The sequence below is a fragment of the Tyto alba genome, unplaced genomic scaffold, assembly GCF_018691265.1.
Source record: "Tyto alba isolate M040663 unplaced genomic scaffold, T.alba_DEE_v4.0 Super-Scaffold_27, whole genome shotgun sequence".
Classification (NCBI taxonomy): domain Eukaryota; kingdom Metazoa; phylum Chordata; class Aves; order Strigiformes; family Tytonidae; genus Tyto; species Tyto alba.
This window is the reverse complement of record NW_024881301.1, coordinates 17,687,319-17,705,063: the sequence shown is the minus strand read 5'-3', so window position 1 is coordinate 17,705,063 and position 17,745 is coordinate 17,687,319. Positions and strand designations below refer to the sequence as shown.

The 17,745-nt window shown below is 37.8% G+C and overlaps 1 protein-coding gene across 1 annotated transcript in view; it reads right to left on the bottom strand.

Moving 5' to 3' along the window:
- DOK6 (docking protein 6) overlaps nt 1–17,745 on the bottom strand; it is a 267,461-nt gene that overhangs the window by 50,705 nt on the left and 199,011 nt on the right. The window contains exon 7 of the mRNA XM_042797926.1: nt 7,140–7,257. Within this exon, the coding sequence (XP_042653860.1) occupies nt 7,140–7,257 (118 nt within the window). The remainder of the gene's footprint in view (nt 1–7,139; nt 7,258–17,745) is intronic.

Sequence of the window (17,745 nt, the reverse complement as noted above, 5' to 3'; positions counted from 1 at the left end):
TACACATATTCTTTCACTGAACTACAGATCTTATGGTACAATGAAGGTCCTTGAATTTTACTATACAGCAGAGAGATCCAATGACTGCAGCCTATCTGTAGTTAGTCTTAAGCTAACTCAGGGTAAAGATTCCTGGTTTCGGTTAAGTTTAGCTAGGGGCAAAGCTTGATTTGCTTCTCAGACTAACAGTGAGTGAGAAGCTATTGTCATCACATATTCATGAAGTCATTAAGCTAAGGCATAAAAAGAGATTTATAACTAAGAATCTGTGTAGTTTGCACTGAAGAATTTATGTTGGTTGGTTTTTGGAGGAAAGAGGAGGCAATCAGCCAATATTTAACTGCTCTTCTTACACAGTTTGGGCTTTCAGTTGTAAACTTGAGACTATAGTGATTTCTGTGCTTTCTGGTCTAGCACAGAATAACCTCATTGACAAGTGATCTCACTGGAGAACCATCTCCTGAGAGAAAGGGCATTACAATATAGGGCTTAAAAGAAATCAGAACTGAATTTGACAACATAATATGTTTTATTAATATTTTTTGGCTTTTCCACCCTATTTTTCATGGCTCATAACTGTAAGAAACTCTTACCTCAGCAACCATTTATCAGAATGAAAGGGAATATGTCAAGATATTCTTTAGAGCTTGTCAGTAATGCTCTCAATTAGCTATAGCAATCACTGCTGAAAAAAATGAGGTTCTTCTTTACTAGTTTCTAAAACACTTCCCATTTCCAATCTGCCATTTTAAAATCAGTCTAGTGATGCACTATTTTGCACAGAATTTCAAAGCTCAAAAGAAAAGGATAAAATCTGCATAAGATGTGAGAAGACACAAAATGTTGTCATTTTAAATAACGTAGCTTTTACATAGTTTCTACTCAGTAAGTATCTTGTTTCAGGTGTCCTTTATTCATTCTTCAAATTTTATAGCCTTCATTCACTAATTTGAAAGTCCTGATGAGATTCAGCAAAGGAAATGGGAAGGTGGCAAGCTATAAAGCATTTCAAATTTAGCTGCTAGTAGACACTTAGTGAAACATTACTGAGTGATCAGGTTTATATAAAAGATATATTCTAACATTTTATATCATTCACATTAGTCTGGCATCAAGATTAGATGAGGAAATGGATTCTGTACTCTATTGCTGGGCATATGAACAAACAATGGAAATGCCAAAATGACGAATGCCCTCCAATTCATTTTACATACTTTAATTTGCAGAAAACTGCAGAAGCCCAGATCAGAAATTCCTGCAGGATTAGCCTAAGGACGATTGAGCAGGATGATTCAAACCCTTCTAAATAGTTAGCAACTCGAATATTCTCTGATTATACTTAATGACATATCAGATCTTGTACTTTGAAAAAGCTGGAAACTTGTGTAGCTGGGAGAAATCATTTGTGTATGACTTTTTCTCCCTTTTACATATAAAACCCTTTAGCTGAATGGGTTAACACTACATGTTATTTTACTTAAAATATATTCAAAAACAAAACAAGGGTGAGCTCTCACCTAACAAGGCCAAAAGACAAGGGGCAGTGCAGGATTGCTTACCGAGGCCAAAGAGGAGCCAGAGTTTCCCTCTAACTTGAAAAAGTAGAATTCTTTGTCTTGCATTTTAATGTAAAATACAAAAGACAATTGCATCAACAGCAAAATTCCTACAGACTTCTTTGAGTCCAGTTTTTACTTTTGTGTGTTTTTTATTTTGACATGTACTTACAAGTTTAAGTGATGCTTCCAGCTTAACTGCTATCTCACTGAGGACTATAGTTCTATTTCTCAAAGTTTCTCACTAAGTTTAAAAATGTGAGCTTCTATCTCTTTGCAGGCATCTTAGTATTTTTCAGTTTAATTTAATTATTTTGTTATAGGTTTACAATGAAATGTGGTAAGCATTTGTGATAAATTGTGATAAGTGATTGTCGTGGTTTGAGCCTGGTCAGCAGCCAACCACCACACAGCCACTCTCTCTCCCTTCTCTTCCGGCAAGGAGAAGGGACAGAGAGCCAGGCTTGGGGTTCAAGATAGGACTAGGATGGGGAAAATATTACCCTTTATGGGCACGAGCAAAAGGCAGACTCGTTAGGGGAAGAAAAAAAGAACATACATTTATTACAGACACTAATAACATTTAACAGAGTAGGACAGTGAGAAACATTGCCATATCTTGGAAACACCTTCCCCCCACCCCTTCCTTCTTCCCAGGCTCAGCTCTGCTCCCTATATCTCTAGCTCCTCCCCAAGTGGCACAGGGGCAGAGAATGGGGGGGTGCAGTCAGTACTGCCACTTTCTCCATCTTGAGTGGGGGGAGCTTCTGGAACCTGTTATCCCCGCTCCATCATGGTCCCCCTCTCACAGGAGACAGGATTCAACAAACTTTCTCCAACGTGAGTTCCTCCCACGGGCCCGCAGCATTCCCGACACTGCTCTGTCATGGGTTGTTAACTTTCTCCAACTGGATTCCCTCCCACGGCTGCAGCCCTTCCCGAGCTGCTCCAGCGTGGGACACCCCCACATGCTCCAATCCTCCCAGCGTTGAATTACAGCAGCGGGGCTGCCTTTTCCCACAAGACCCTGGCCTTCTTCGGGCACAGCACCTTGATCATCCATGCGAAACGAAACACAGGCCATAAATCAGTGTCTGCTTCACCGTAGATCTTCATGGGTGGCGGGGGGGGCCACCCTGCTGTCTCACCACAGGATACTGGGGGCGTCTCTGCTCCGGCACACCTACCCCCTCCTTTCTTCCTCTGTTCCTCCACTGACCTTGGTGTTCACGAAGCTGCAGCAACTCCTCCCTTCAAGTCCGACTGCTCATCACCATGTCCCTTCTTAAATACGTTATTGCAGAGGCGCAGCTGATTGGCTCAGTTTTTGAGAAGAGGTGGAGCCGACTTGGAGCTGCAGGAGCTTCAAGAAGCTTCTCACAGGGGGCCACCCCTATAGCCCCCCTCCCCTGCCACCAAAAAAACCCCACCACTCACTCAACCCAGGACAGTGATTTACTGTGGAAAAAATTATTGTTCTCTTTAAGAAGACAACATGTGAGATGTTCCTGGTGTAATTTTATACAAATATATGTTCCTTCACATGATTATTCTCATAGAAATGAATAGGATTGCTTATGTACCACTTTGAGTAAGGATGGCAAAACCAAAGTCCAAATAAGGAATACGAACCAGACTCAAATACAAGAGGGGTGATTGAAAGTGATTCTTAATTTTGAATTTATTGAAGAAAGACCAGACTGTAATTAGATTCTGTGAACATCATTTCCTCAGGGATTTCAACAGCTGCAATACAAAAACTAATGCAGGTTTCCTCATCAAAATTTTAATTGGCTTTATTTGTTTAATAATATCCAAACTGACTGTGTTTAAAATTTACACTATCCAAATTCTCTTGAGCAAGAACTATAACACTAAGTTTCATCCAGCTGAAAGTTCAATTTGCAATCCTTTTTTCATCCTAGGCAAATTTAAACCCCCAAATGCAAAATTTTTTAAAATATCATTCATTAATGCTATCTATTATCTTTTGCTGTTTAAAAAGACCTGTTTTGTTTCTCTATTTTTAATATCTTGTGAAAATGCTAAATCATATGCCAGATAGTAGCAACAATGATTTGTGAGAATATACACTGAGATTTTCCATGTTTACATGGCTTTTGTTCTTGTATTTTTTTTCCTTCTTAGCCATGATTTCAGTTCACAGCAGTGCTCATGGCTTGTAATTTTTGTGTTTTTGTAAACTTTGATGTATATGAGGACATAATATATCAATAAAAATTTATCTTGTTTTGGGCTATAATTCTTCATAGATCTGTCTTTTATTCATGAAAATGTACAATTCATTTAAGCCTTACTCATGTACGCACAAAAATCATGTATAAGTAATTTCATTTTTCTTTTTTTCTGTTACCTAAACTATTTTATGATAAAAAGCTTTAAGAACACCATTTCAGTTCTGAATTGTAAAAAAAGGCAAGATCTGGATTCTTAATATGTACACTTCAGCAAGAGTCACTGTGATTTGTAAAGCCATGGGTATCAGTTGGGATTTTAAGTGAAATCACTTCAACACAGAAGTTTAGATCAGAATTTAACCTGATGGCTGTAAAAATTTTGTGCTCTTTTCCGTTGTGGCAGCAATTCTCCTTTTCTTTTTATTATGCAGCAGTGGTGCTTGCCATATGCCCAGTGTCACATCAGACAGAGAGGAGAGGCAATGCGCAGTGCCAAAAGGGCACCCCTGTGTCACCTGATGAGGCCCCATGCCACAACCTCTACAGAGGCTGGCAATCATGGATGCAAACTCTGTCAGACCTGCAGCACTACACTGTAAAATTTGAAGTGAATACTGGTGGTGATGTGCTGCCATGGGTAAAAGCCAACCACCACGCTGTTCCTACTGACAAGTTTAATTAGACAACTAAATTACTACTTTTATACTACTGGTTCAATCAGGAATTGAAAGACTGCAAGGAAGATACAAAAGGAAGAAAAGCTGTATAAAGACCAGACCACTTCATTTTAGGATATTTTGTGTAACTCCTGTTCCTTTAGCACTATTATTCTGTATTTTAATCTTTTCAGGCCTTTACATGTAAGTGTTGTCATGGGTAGATGGAGGATGGTGAACCGAATATCCATCTATTGCATTGCCTTTTCTCATCTGAAATGTAGCCTTTAAAAAAAAAAATACTCGCAAAATACCCCATCTTCTTACTCTACAACATATTCATTATCAGATCAACTCACACTACTAATTAAGTCAAATTTGACTGCTAAATAAATCCCGAAGAGCCAATTTATCTAAGGTAGTATGATCATGTATTAATTTCTCCTTATACATCACCAGCTGTTATTAATTAAATTCTCGTTACTTCAGACTTCAAGTTTTAAATAATTGCCACTATGGAAACACTTTTACACTGTACCTAACAGTGAGTTTGGCTGTTACTTTACTGATATTGATAGTGATCTGAATATAGGTAGACACCACTCTAGTTACATCATTTTAGAGTTTGTGAGATATTCAGAGGAATGTGTGGAATTTTCAAATTCACTATTCACTTATTGAATGTAAAAATCTTTGTCATAAATACACATGAAGTGCAGAACTGAGTTTGACGGATTATTCTCTGAAGAGACTATCTCCTCTCTGAAGGTGTAATATACTTTTTCAAGACTAGAGAAGATCACAGTGGCAGAAAGTGATTTTTCCCTCTGCAACAGCTCCTCTCATCTGGCTGCTGTGCTAAGATGAGGGTTGAAGTGATGCTCATAGTCTACTTCCTCACTACCTTCCACCTACATCTATGAAGCACCTGTGGGTTAATGCTGTGACAACCGGTAGGTTTCTGCTATGCAAAGACTACCAGTATGAACAGGTATTAGGATGAAAGGGCATACTTTGCACTCCCTTAAGCTTCTGTACGAATACATTGCATTTAATTACTCTTTTCAGCAGAAGGTTCAAGGATCATCATTACAGATAATGAATAATATTCTTGCATGTAAAAGTTTTTCAACCAAAGGGAGACAAAATTGTCCTCCAGATAAATTTCTTAGCCCGCTGGTAAAACTGAACTAGTGTCTCTTGAAATTAACTAAGCTTTCTCAAATTTCAGTCATCACAGTACATGGAAGAGAAATGAAAATCAAATTCTGAAATATTTATTAGTCCTATGTTTCAACGAAAGTGTGAGTAAAATCTGCATACTCCAAAAAGTAAAATTCTTGAGTTTTTAATAATACACTTCCAATATGTTGCCACCTGCAAATCTTACTGATATAGATACTAAACTATTACTTGATAGATCAAGTTCATCTTTCTTTTATTGAAAAGGTCATTTATAAGAAACAAAAGATTGCAGAGAATGAACAATGTTCTATACATTTATCTCATTTCATGTATATCATAACACTTCTGCTATCTTTTGCCCTTTTTTAAAAAAAATTCTTATTTCATTTATGAAAAAATATCAGCATTATGATGAATATTTTTAAGGTGATCTACAAGCACAACTTTTTTCACAAACAACTTCTAGAAGGTTATTTTATTTTTTCCATTACTGTTATTTAACTGCAAGACTATAACTATGATTAGAAATTTGTCTTTGTTGTATGGGGGAATTATGGGAAACAAATGCTGTATTCTTTAATGAGTCACACACTGAATTCACAGCTCACCTGCTGATTTTAATTTATGTGGTAATTTACAAAACAAAATACTTTGTCTCATCTATATACTGCGTTTCACTTATTTTCAAGAAAACATGTACTATGTTTTCTTGTATTTGTTACTCCTGTTTGTGAGCACTTTCTAACCTCCTATCTAAAAGTAAATTGTTTATGCAAAGAGATTATTGAGAGAATTGAAATAAAATCCTTAAGCACTTTCCAGATAATACAAAGGAATCTGTTTATGATAAGTTGTTATTTTTTTAAAAGTGAAAACAATACTATTAATTAAGGCTACATTTTAAATGTAACAATAATTTGTTTCCTAAAAGATGCAAATCCATTTCAGTTTAAGAGCAGTGAATCATCATCGTCATCAAGTTATGTTAATTATAGCATTTAAAGTCTTAATCAAATAGCTTAGAATCTAAACATATGAAAGAGAACTGGAGACAGAAAAAGACCATATGTATATACAGAAGACCTGTAAATTAGTCAAATCAACAGTTCGTATATATGATTCACCAAGCAAATTCACCAAGATTAGCTCTTTCTCCTAGAACTATTTTATTTTAATCTTGCAACTCATATAGCCACTTTATGTAGATTTATTTGGGAACCCTGAGGTTGCCCAAATACATACACAATCTTATCTGAAGAAAATACTAAAGGAACCTGACATTCATTAGCTACTGAGAAGCTACATTGAGCCAAATTGTCTATCCAGCTTTATGTGGTGATTCTGGGAATAACTTTCACCATTAGTTTACAAAATCACTGAAAGAAACCTGTTTAATGTAAATTTGGGAATCCTGCTGAGGTTCCTGACAACTGATAAAATGAAATGGAGAGAAAACCACCATTGCAAATAAAAAACAATTTACATGAATTCTGGTCAAATGGAAAAAAGCCAATGGACATGGCATTTACTTATTAGGAACTTGCCTTGTAAACTGTAGATTTCTCCAACGCTGTTCTGCCGGGTGATATGATGCCAGTATGCACTACGAGGAAGTGAGATCGACTTGGACAATGTCATTGGTTCAGACAGACTGGTCTGGAGCTAAAAACCAAAGTAAACATAAATGGAAGATCACACATAACCATATTTGATAGATAATCTCAGAACTGTAAACTGAACAAATGTTGTTATGAAGATGCTATTTCCTGAATTACCACAAGTTTTACACCATCATTTAAACTGTGTTATAAGCATCAGGACTATGAATGCTCAAGAAAAAGCTGCAAAGGCATATTTGGGTATATAGGTTCACTAGCACAGGCTAATATTAGGACATAGGAATATAGCCCTATTTATCTACAGCTATTCTTGTTGCTGCCAGGATTTTGTTATTTTCTTCTTTAACTTTATGATAATGATGGATTAGAATATACCTGAAATCTTAAACACTTCTTTTTGGTCATTTAACCTGCATATTGGATTGAATACCCAGAAAGATGCTAAAAGAGAATCTGAGACAACCAGCAAAGAAATAGAAAGAAAGAGTCATGAATCCCCTAATCCTCCATTCAAGTGGAAGAATATTATGCCTAGTAGCAGGCTACAGCCTCAAGAGCAAATTTTCCCCGTTTGGGGACCTCATGTAACCAAAACTGTGAATCACATGATAATTGTCCATGTGTACAGGAGCTACAGCACAGAAACCTGAGAGGAGGAATGTAAACTTTATTAAAATTAAAGAGAGCTCTGTCGCCAACGCACTACAGATGTGAGTGAAAGACAAGAGTAGGTTATAGAAAAGAGAAGAATGATGGAGGATTGTGCATCCTGACAACCTCTTTGGATATACCTGTATAGCTTACACTTCCTCTGTCTAGAAGAAAAGAGAATGCAAAATTTTTGTATCTGTGGCTTTACAGACTATAAAATGTGGTCATGTCATGGTTTGAGTCTGCTCAGCAGCTAAACACCACACAGCTGTTCACCCACCCTCCCCTCACTTGAGAACGGGGAGGGAATCAGAGGGGCAAAGGGAGACTCGCAGGTTGAGATAAAAACAGTTTAATAACAGTAATAGAACACCCTGACAGCAGGATCAGCGGGTAATGTACAATACAGCTGCTCACCTCCCACAGACCGACACCCGCCTGCTCCCGCCTGGTGATCCCCAACACAAAGGCGCCGCGGCAACGCTCCCAGAAGTAAGAGCCCCTCCCAGCCCGCTCCGGCCTTTCTAGAGTGAGCGTGATGTCACGTGACACGGCATATCGGCCAATCGGGGCCCAGCCCTCCAGCTGTGCTCCCCCCACCCCCGCGCACAGGTGAGGGCACTAGGACCTGGGGAGCCCCTGGGGTCTCAGTGTGCTGCAGCACTCCTCCCGCTGCCGAACCAATGGGAACGCTATCCCAGCCCCAACCAGGATAGGTCAGTAATTTGAGAGATCTAACAAATCGCAACAATGCTGTTGGGGCATGAAATATCCTCAGTGGTGGTCTGAAGGATCAATTATGTCTGAAGATTTAGAGGGGAAAACCTCTTAATTTCAGGAACAGCACCAGGATGGTGAGGGTGGTACTCTGAAAGGGTGTGCCTAGAAACCCGTGTTTTCAGAGTCTCTGTAACTCCAGTTACAGAGTAGAAGGTATTCAAGGTCTGGATCATTTACTGCAGGCTAATGATTAACTCCTATGAATTCCTCATTCAGAATCATAATGTCAAATTTTAAAAGCTGTTTTTACCAGTACAAATGCACACTATTCTGTAACAAAAAGAAAACCCCTTTTCGAGACAGTATCCACTATTTATAATCTATATTAAATTATCTGCAATTATTTCATTTTTGAATATTAACACACACTGATGTGTGGCAGATATTTTGCTTCAGATTAATCTATTTTAATTACTTCCATTGTTGTTTTCTTGAGGATTGTCATCAGAATTACTCTCTGTCTACAGCTAATGTCTTTTGCTCATTTATAGCCAAATATTACATTTAATTTTTCAGTGGGGCAGGTCATCAATGGAAGCTATTCAATATGAAATAAAGACCTTGCAGAAATATTCCCTCTATTAAAAGAAGTTCAAAATCCTTATCACAGGAGTTCTATTTTTAGGCCAACTTGAGAATTTAAGGTTTATTGATGCAGAGAATTTCCTTTATTGTGGAGATCACAGCAATAACAAACATTCTAAGTTATTTTATCATGTTAGTATAGCAAGGCTAAAAAGGGTAGCTTTGTTGAGGAAGAAAAATAAATAAAATCATATAACTTCAATACACAGATGATTTATTCATAATTTATTCACTCAAAAGGTAAATTATAGTCTTGAGACAATAGGCAAAATTTTTTATTAGTATGCATTCTGAAAAAAATAATTCCAGTAAAAAAGAACTACTTTGACTATGGTTCATTACCTGTAACCTAAATTCATGGATTGAAGTGATTAAAGTTATATCATTATTCCTGATCTGAAGTTATTAGTTCCTGCTTGATCTGACCAACACTGATGCAGAAGTTTATATGCACACAGAAAAGCTTTGAAAGAATCAAAACAAATCCATTCTCATTATCGATGAAGTTAAGAACTGCTCTACTGCAGATCTCATTGTAAGAATTCACAGTACTTTGTTTCCTCAGATTCTCTAATTAAAGAACAACTTCTGATATCACCTTTTGGGCAAGAATTATCACCATATGCTAACTGCAATAGGATCAAATGAACTACACTTCTTTGGGGACTCTATAGAGAGAAAATGCAATTTCTATTTTATTAAAATATCATCCTCAGGAAAAAAATACTTTAAAATACATCGTGAACATTGCTTTTAATTTGAGACTTTAAAGTATAAACATAAACATAGAGATTTGAAGAACTTATCACCTTGTATATCATATAAGGATGATAATATAATAGCACATTATTTTGTCCATGAAGTTATTTTTACTAATTGTTAGATCAATATTAGCTACAATTTTGCTTTTTATCTTTTTCATCAGTATAAAAACCTCATTATTGGTCAAATATAATTGACTATGTCAGAATGCTTACTCCTACAGACTGCTATTTATAAAAATATTTATGTGTTCAAAGAAAATTGCATAATCTACTGACAGAAACCTACTTTCTCTAGAGACCATATTATATGCTAGACTGTGGGTGTTTCAGATATAAAATTTGAAACCAAGGTGAAGAAAACAGACATATAAACATTAATATGATCTATGAAAATCTATGGAAAGCTATTAAATATCTTTTTGCTATATAATTATTAAAGGTTATACTAGAATTTAATGTACAGAGATCTACTGTTTCATAATCCGTTTTCCCCAACTGTAAATGAATGATGTTAAAAAAAAAAATGGAAAAAATAAAATTAAAAAAACCCTAAGCAATTTGTAACTCAGGGGAGATGAACTGGAACTGTTTCCTTGTTAAATAATTAGCCACTCAGGCTTGAGACTTCTGGTGTTCCAGATCAGTGGAAGACATCACTCTGGATAAGTTCAAAGACTTTATCCTAGATACTCTTACATTTTGTCTTTTTACTATGACTCAGAAAAAACCCCCTTGACTTCTCCTCTATGATTTTCTGAATCAGCTACCTCAGAGAAGATTTCACTATGGAAAAACATGTAAATAGCCTTTTAATTTTCTTTTTTTCTTGAAACATGCAGACCATCAGTTTCCAGCACAGATTTTTTTCTGTCTTTAATTTAACATAAATACAATTCAAAAAATATCTTTAAAAATTATTTCACCTATCTCCTTAAGCCTATTTAACATTTACAAAATTAAATCAATACCTCTGAGTATGGATTCCTTCCTATGTAAGAGGTCAATGTTCAGCTGTTGCTTCCAATACTGGCACATTTTCCTCAGGAGCTTGCAAAACAGGCTCAGATGTGTGAACATCAATGGTGCAGAAAGAGCCCATAATGGCAGAGGTAACACAGACACATAGAAGAACTAAACACGTTGATTTGGGAATTAATTTGAGGTAATTATTCTTCTCTAGTCTGCTTTGTCAAGACCCCACCTGGAGTAGTGCATCCAACTCTGGAGTCCTCAATACAAGAAAGACATGGCCCTGTTGGAGCGGTTCCAGAGGTGGGCCACAAAACTGAGCAGAGGGATGGAAGATCTCTGCTATGAGGAAAGGTTGGGAGAATTCAAGTTGTTCAGCTTGGCGAAGGCAAGGCTCCAGGGAGACCTTATTGTGGCCTTTCAATACATAAAGGGAACCTATGAGAAAGACGGGGACAGACTTTTAATCAAGGCCTGTTGCAATAGGACAAGGGGTAATGGTTTTAAACTGAAAGAGGGTAGATTCTAGATACAAGGGTGAGATTTTTTACAATGAGGGTGGTGAAACACTGGAACAGGTTGCCCAAAGATATTGTAGATGCCCCATCCTTGGAAACATTCAATGTCAGGTTGGACAGGGCTCTGAGCAACCTGATTTAGTTGAAGATGTCCCTGCTCATTGCAGGGGAGTTGGACTACATGACCTTTAAAGGTCTCTTCCAATCCAAACCATTCTATGATTTCAACAAGAGCTTTTTTCAGTCTTGCATATGTGAACTGTCCTTAATCTTTGGTATCTAAGTATAGAAATACAGAAGAAACTAAAAGCAGTAAACCAAATTAAACATATATAATATATTAATGTAGCATTAAATGAAACTTGCATCTAGAATGATTTTGCTACAAATATTTCTCAAATCTGATGAGACTTCAGGAAATGAAAAACATAATCCAGGTTTTTTTTCCCAATTTAAGAGGGAGAAAATGATGATGTAATTAGAACTTGGGCGAAAATAAAAGCTGGAATGCATACATCAAGACCACATCAACTCAGAGATTTTTTGGTGGGAATATTAAAAAAAAAAAATCAGCACTGAAGCTTGTTATCTGACATGAAATACCTAGTAGGTAGATTTCCCAGTTTCCTCCAGAATCTTTCTTTGATAAGATACCTTTCACACAGTGAACATTACATTTCTTTCCTATATCCAAATTCGTTATCTAAATCCAAAATATCCAAAATATTAAGTCATATGAAGCCTTTGTATTGCCAGTGACAACTTTATAATTCTTAAAAGACTATTTGATTAAAATAGAAATAATAATACAAAATATCTATTAATGTGTCACTGTAAGTAGTTCACCACATTTTTCATCATTGTTCTTTCATGAGATAAGAGTTAAGGGCTAAATTTTCTTTTAATTTTCATAGGCCATCTCTGCCGACTTAAATAGATTTGTTACTCTGATATCAGTAATGAATATAATTCCACGAATGGAGCCTGTTAGATGTATTAGAGTTCTGAGCTTTGATTTGTTTAACATATTATTCTCTCATTTTCTTTTTGCATTAAAAAAGTCAAAACAGTGAAGGTGACAGAAAATACATTTGTCTTGGGTAGAAGAACTGAATAAAATACAGTTCACTTGATTTTTTTGAATGCAATAAAGACTTTTTTACAGATATGTTCTGGAAATAGGTTACTTTACTATGGATAAGAAAACCCAGCTCATTTCACATTCTCATTAGAGTCTTTATACAAATAACAAGAGAACTAGGTCACAGAAGACTAACAAGAGTTGTAGTCTGGAAATATGTGTTAAAAATCACAATTTAGATTTTTTTTCTTTATAACTCTAAAGAAGTTTGCTTTGTGTGTTATGCCTTGAAGAGGAAGAGGGATGAAGAAATGTATTTCACTTTTAAAGTGTCCATTAGCTGACAGCGGAATAGCAGAGATTCATTTCACTGGTATCCACAGTGAAAAATTACTAGAGTTTAGGAATCACATGATCTAGAAGATAGCATTAGCTGAGGTACCAGCTCAGCAATCAGCTGAGATAGAGAATAAGTGCCTTTTCGGCGCCCCACGTGGGGCCAAAAAATGTTGTTTGTTTTGTTTTGTTTTGTTTTTTTTTAATTAATTAAAAAAAAGACCAAGAAAAAGGTGTTATGTTTGCCTTTTTTGCAAAAGCAGATACTGCTGTCCCATATTCAACTTGAACAAAAGACCCATTCTACAGAAAGCAGTTCCCATCCAGCACTGTGAATCAGATTATTCCTTCTTAAGCACAGTTTCACCCATGTTTCTGTTGCTTTTATTCTGCTGTTCCAAACAATTTTTCCAACTTGTCCTTTTGAATTCTGTCTCTTAATGTATCCACTTCCTTACTGTCATATAACTGTAAGATATGTAAGTCTAATTAGATTGTGTCTTGATCCAGAAGTTCTATGAAAATACTTAATAAAACTGGATGCAGGATATACTCCTGTGAAAGTCCAGTGAGGATATTCTTCCCTTTGATATTACTCTCTGGTTATAATTTTCCCATAACCCTTTGTTCATGATCACTTAGATTGCTTAGAAAATAGTCATGTGTTTAGACAGTGTTCATTACTTAAAAGTGCCTACTATTAATATAAACACTTATTAGTATTAGTATACTATTTATTTGCTATGTAATGATTATGTTTATTTTTACATTTTTATCCAACTTGCTCTTCCTGACAGAATACACAACATTGGCAAAACCCCCACCAATATGTGACCTCATAAGTCTTCTGAAAAGACATAGAAAAGCTAGCTGTGAAAGTAATTTCAGTGATTTTAGCATTTATAATATCTTTCTAACATCTAGGTTTTCAGTAGTTATACTAACCTTGTTATGACCTTTTAGAGAGTTTCTTAATCAATTATGGAGGAAAAATCTCAAAATAATAACACTGCTTTGCAGTGCCAAGATGGATGATGATTATTCGCTGGCGGTGGAATAACATTATGTATGAATAATAAAGGAATGGTGAATGAAAAATATTCTGAAAGGAGATTCAATGGGACCGATATTTTTTTTTTTTTCTAATCTCCTTGGCCACACTATAAAGAGAGAATTGGGACATTTTGCTCCTTTTCTGGCAGAAGTGTGTTGGTTTGATTTTTTTTTTTTTTGTTCATCTAAAAGAATCTCATAATAGATCACTTTGTTGTCTGACAGAATGGATTAATCTTGGAGAAAAGTAGCTGGATTTTACAGTGCATTGGGATTATATTTGTTACATGGCAGTAAGGTGTGTGTCTTCACTCATATTCTGTCACAAAATTGTGCTTTTGTTTCTTTCATGAAAGAAGTTTCTTGTCTATGGAAACTGTTCTAATTACTGTGAGGGTAGAAGGTTAGGTTCTTACATGTTTACAAGGTTTGAGCCTTTGTATTATACATAGGTAATATATGAAATATTTTATCCATTTTTCATTGCATAAACCCATTCATTAATAACATGGGAGACGGTGCTGACATGAACAGACCTGAGACTACTTCAAGCCTGACTATACAGTAGGTCTTAACGGAAACAAAAACAACTAAATGGTAGGAGTCTCTAACACATAGGAGAAATTGCTAGCAGGTTGAACTAATTTCTTCAATAAATACATATATATGTATATATATATACACTAAGGGCAAATTGTGTGTGACATATTTGGTAGCCTTCCATGGTGGGGTTTCAGTGCTCGTGTAACTGATGTCATCTACCCGGACTTGTGCAAAGCTTTTGAAAATGTCCCTCATGACATCCTTGTCTCTAAATTACAGAGATATGGATTTGATGGATGGAACACTCCATCATAAGGAATTGACTGGATGGTCACACTCCAAGTGCTCTATGCCCAAGTGGAGGGGGGTGAGCAGTAGCATTCCTCAGGGGTCAGTGTTGGGACTGGTGCTGTTTGACATCTTTGTCAGTGACATGGACAGTGGGATTGAGTGCACTCTCAGCAAGTTTTCCAAACTGTGTGGTGCAGCCGATACGCTGGAGGGAAGGAATGCCATTCAAAGAGACCTTGACAGGCTTGAGAGGTGGGCCTATGCCAACATCATGAAGTTCAACAAGGCCAAGTGCAAGGTCCTGCACATGGGCCAGGGCAATCTCAAGTACAAATACAGGCTGGGCAATGAGTGGATTGAGAGTAGCCCTGTGGAAAAGGACTTGACAGTGTTGGTGGATGGAAAACTGACTGTGAGCCAGCATTGCGTGTTTGTAGCCCAGAAAGCCAGTCATATCCTGGGATGCATCAAAATAAGCGTGGCTAGCAGGTTGAGGGAGATGATCCTCTCCTTCTACTCTATTCTCATGAGACCCTACCTGGAGTACTGTGTTCAGCTCTATGGCCCCCAGCATAAGAGGGACATAGACCTGTTGGAGTGAGTCCAGAGGAGGCCACAAAGATAATTGGAGGCTGGAGTACCTCCCATATGAGGACAGGCTGAAAGAGTTTGAATTGTTCAGTCCAGAGAAGAGAAGGCTCCAGGGAGGCATTGAAGAGGTCTTCTAGTATTTAAAGGGGTCTGTCCTGGTTGGGTCTGGACTAGAGTTCCCGTTGGTTCGGCAGCGGGAGGAGTGCTGCAGCACACTGAGACCCCAGGGGCTCCCCAGGTCCTAGTGCCCTCACCTGTGTGTGGGGGCGGGGGGAGCACAGCTGGAGGGCTGGGCCCGGATTGGCCGATAGTCCATGTCACGTGACATTGTGCTCACTATATAAAGGCAGGAGTGGGCCAGGAGGGGCTCTTACTTTTGGGAGTGTGGCTGTGGTGCCTTTGTGTTGGGGATCACCAGGCGGGAGGTGGGCAGCAGTATTGTACATTACCTGTTGATACTGCTGTCAGGGTATTGTTCTGTTACTGTTATTAAACTGTTTTTATCTCAACCCGCGAGTCTCCCTTTGCCCCTCTGATTCCCTCCCCGTTCCCGAGTGGGGGGAGGGTGGGTGAGCGGCTGTGTGGTGTTTAGCTGCTGACCAGGCTCAAACCATGACAGGGTCCTACAGGAAAGATGGGGATGGACACTTTATCAGGGACTGTAGTGATAGGACAAGGGGTAATGTTTTTAAATTGACAAAGGGCAGATTTAGATTATATATAAGGAGGAAATTCTTTACTGTGAGGGTGGTGAGACACTGGAACAGGTGTCCTGGTTTGGTCTGGAATAGAGTTAATTTTTATTTTTGGTAACTAGAATAGTGCTGTGTTTTAGATTCAGCATTGAGTTTGATATGAGAAGAATGCTGATAGCACACTGATGTTTTTGGCTGCTGCTGAGATTTCAAGGACTCTCCAACTCCCCATGTCCTGCCTGTGTGCAAGGGCACAAGAAGCAGGGAGGGAGCACGACCAGAGCACCAGACCCAAACTGGCCAATGAAATATTCTGTATCATCTAACATCATGCTCACTATATAGAGGAGGGGTGGTCAGAAAGGGGCTCTCTCTTGCTTCCAGCATTGCGATTGCAGGATCTTGGCATTTCAGGATCACTAGTTGGGAACAGGCTGGGTATTGGTCAGCGGGTGGTGAGCAATTGCACTGTGCATTGCCCATTTATGTTTTCTATTGCTGTCATTGTTTTCATTTTACTACCATTATTAAACTGTTTCTATCTCAGCCTGTGAGTCTCCCTTTACTCCTCCAATTCCCTCCCCTATTCCCAGATGGGGGGGAGGGTGGGTGAGCAGCTGAGCAGTGTTTGGCTGCTGACCAGGCTCAAACAGGTTGCCCAGAGAAGCTGTGGCTGCCCCCTTCCTGGAAGTGTTCAAGGCCAGGTTGGATGGGGCTTTAAGCAATCTGGTATAGTGGAAGGTGTCCCTGCCCATGGCAGAGGGGTTTGGAACTAGTTGATCTTTAAAGCCGCTTCCAGCCCAAACCATCCAATGATTATATGATTCTATGATATAAATATGATAGAAGAAACAGTATTGTACAGATATTATTTTCAGATATTGACTGGCCTCTCTGTTACAATGAAATGGGAGTTTTTATGAAGGAGAGGTGCTGGATGACACGAAGGAAAAGATTTTGTGGATAGACAATTGCTGACCTGAAAGTATACAGCATTTGGGAATAAGACTGTGTGGAATTATAAATTAATTTCTCTAAGCAGCACTACTCAGTGAAAAGTCTTCATGTTTTAAAAGTAAAAATCTAGGATTTTTGAAGGTGCTCAATACTGATCCACTTGTTTAAAGGTATTGATATTTCCAGATGGCAAATGGGGATGATCTGAGCAAAAAAACACCTAAAACTGAAAAGCAAAATCCAAACTAACACCGCATCCCTACATGTTTTATTCAAGTCAAAACCGGAAATGAATCACAGGTCTAGAACAGTTCATCATATTGACTCATGAATGCTTAAACTGAAGGCAGGTGGCATAGAACACACCGATACAGATCAATGTAAACTCTAGGGTATTAGCTTAACCTTCAAAGATATGTTCTAGGGGTCATTCAGTTCACTGAAATGTTCAGTTACAGCTTTGTCTCATTTAAAATACAATCAGTGAATTATGTCAATCATTATGAGTATCTGTTAGTGGGTGATATAAAATACAAGTCAGTGATAGGAGGGCTAGGGGGGGTTTTAGACTCCACTGAATTAAAGAGTTAATAGTAGCCTGCAAAGTACAGGAGATGTTATTTGGTTTGACAAATCAACACTGCAACTGGGGGAAGTGCCTGAGGACAGGAGGAAAGGCAATGGCACTGTTATCTTCAAGAAGGGCAAGAATGAGAA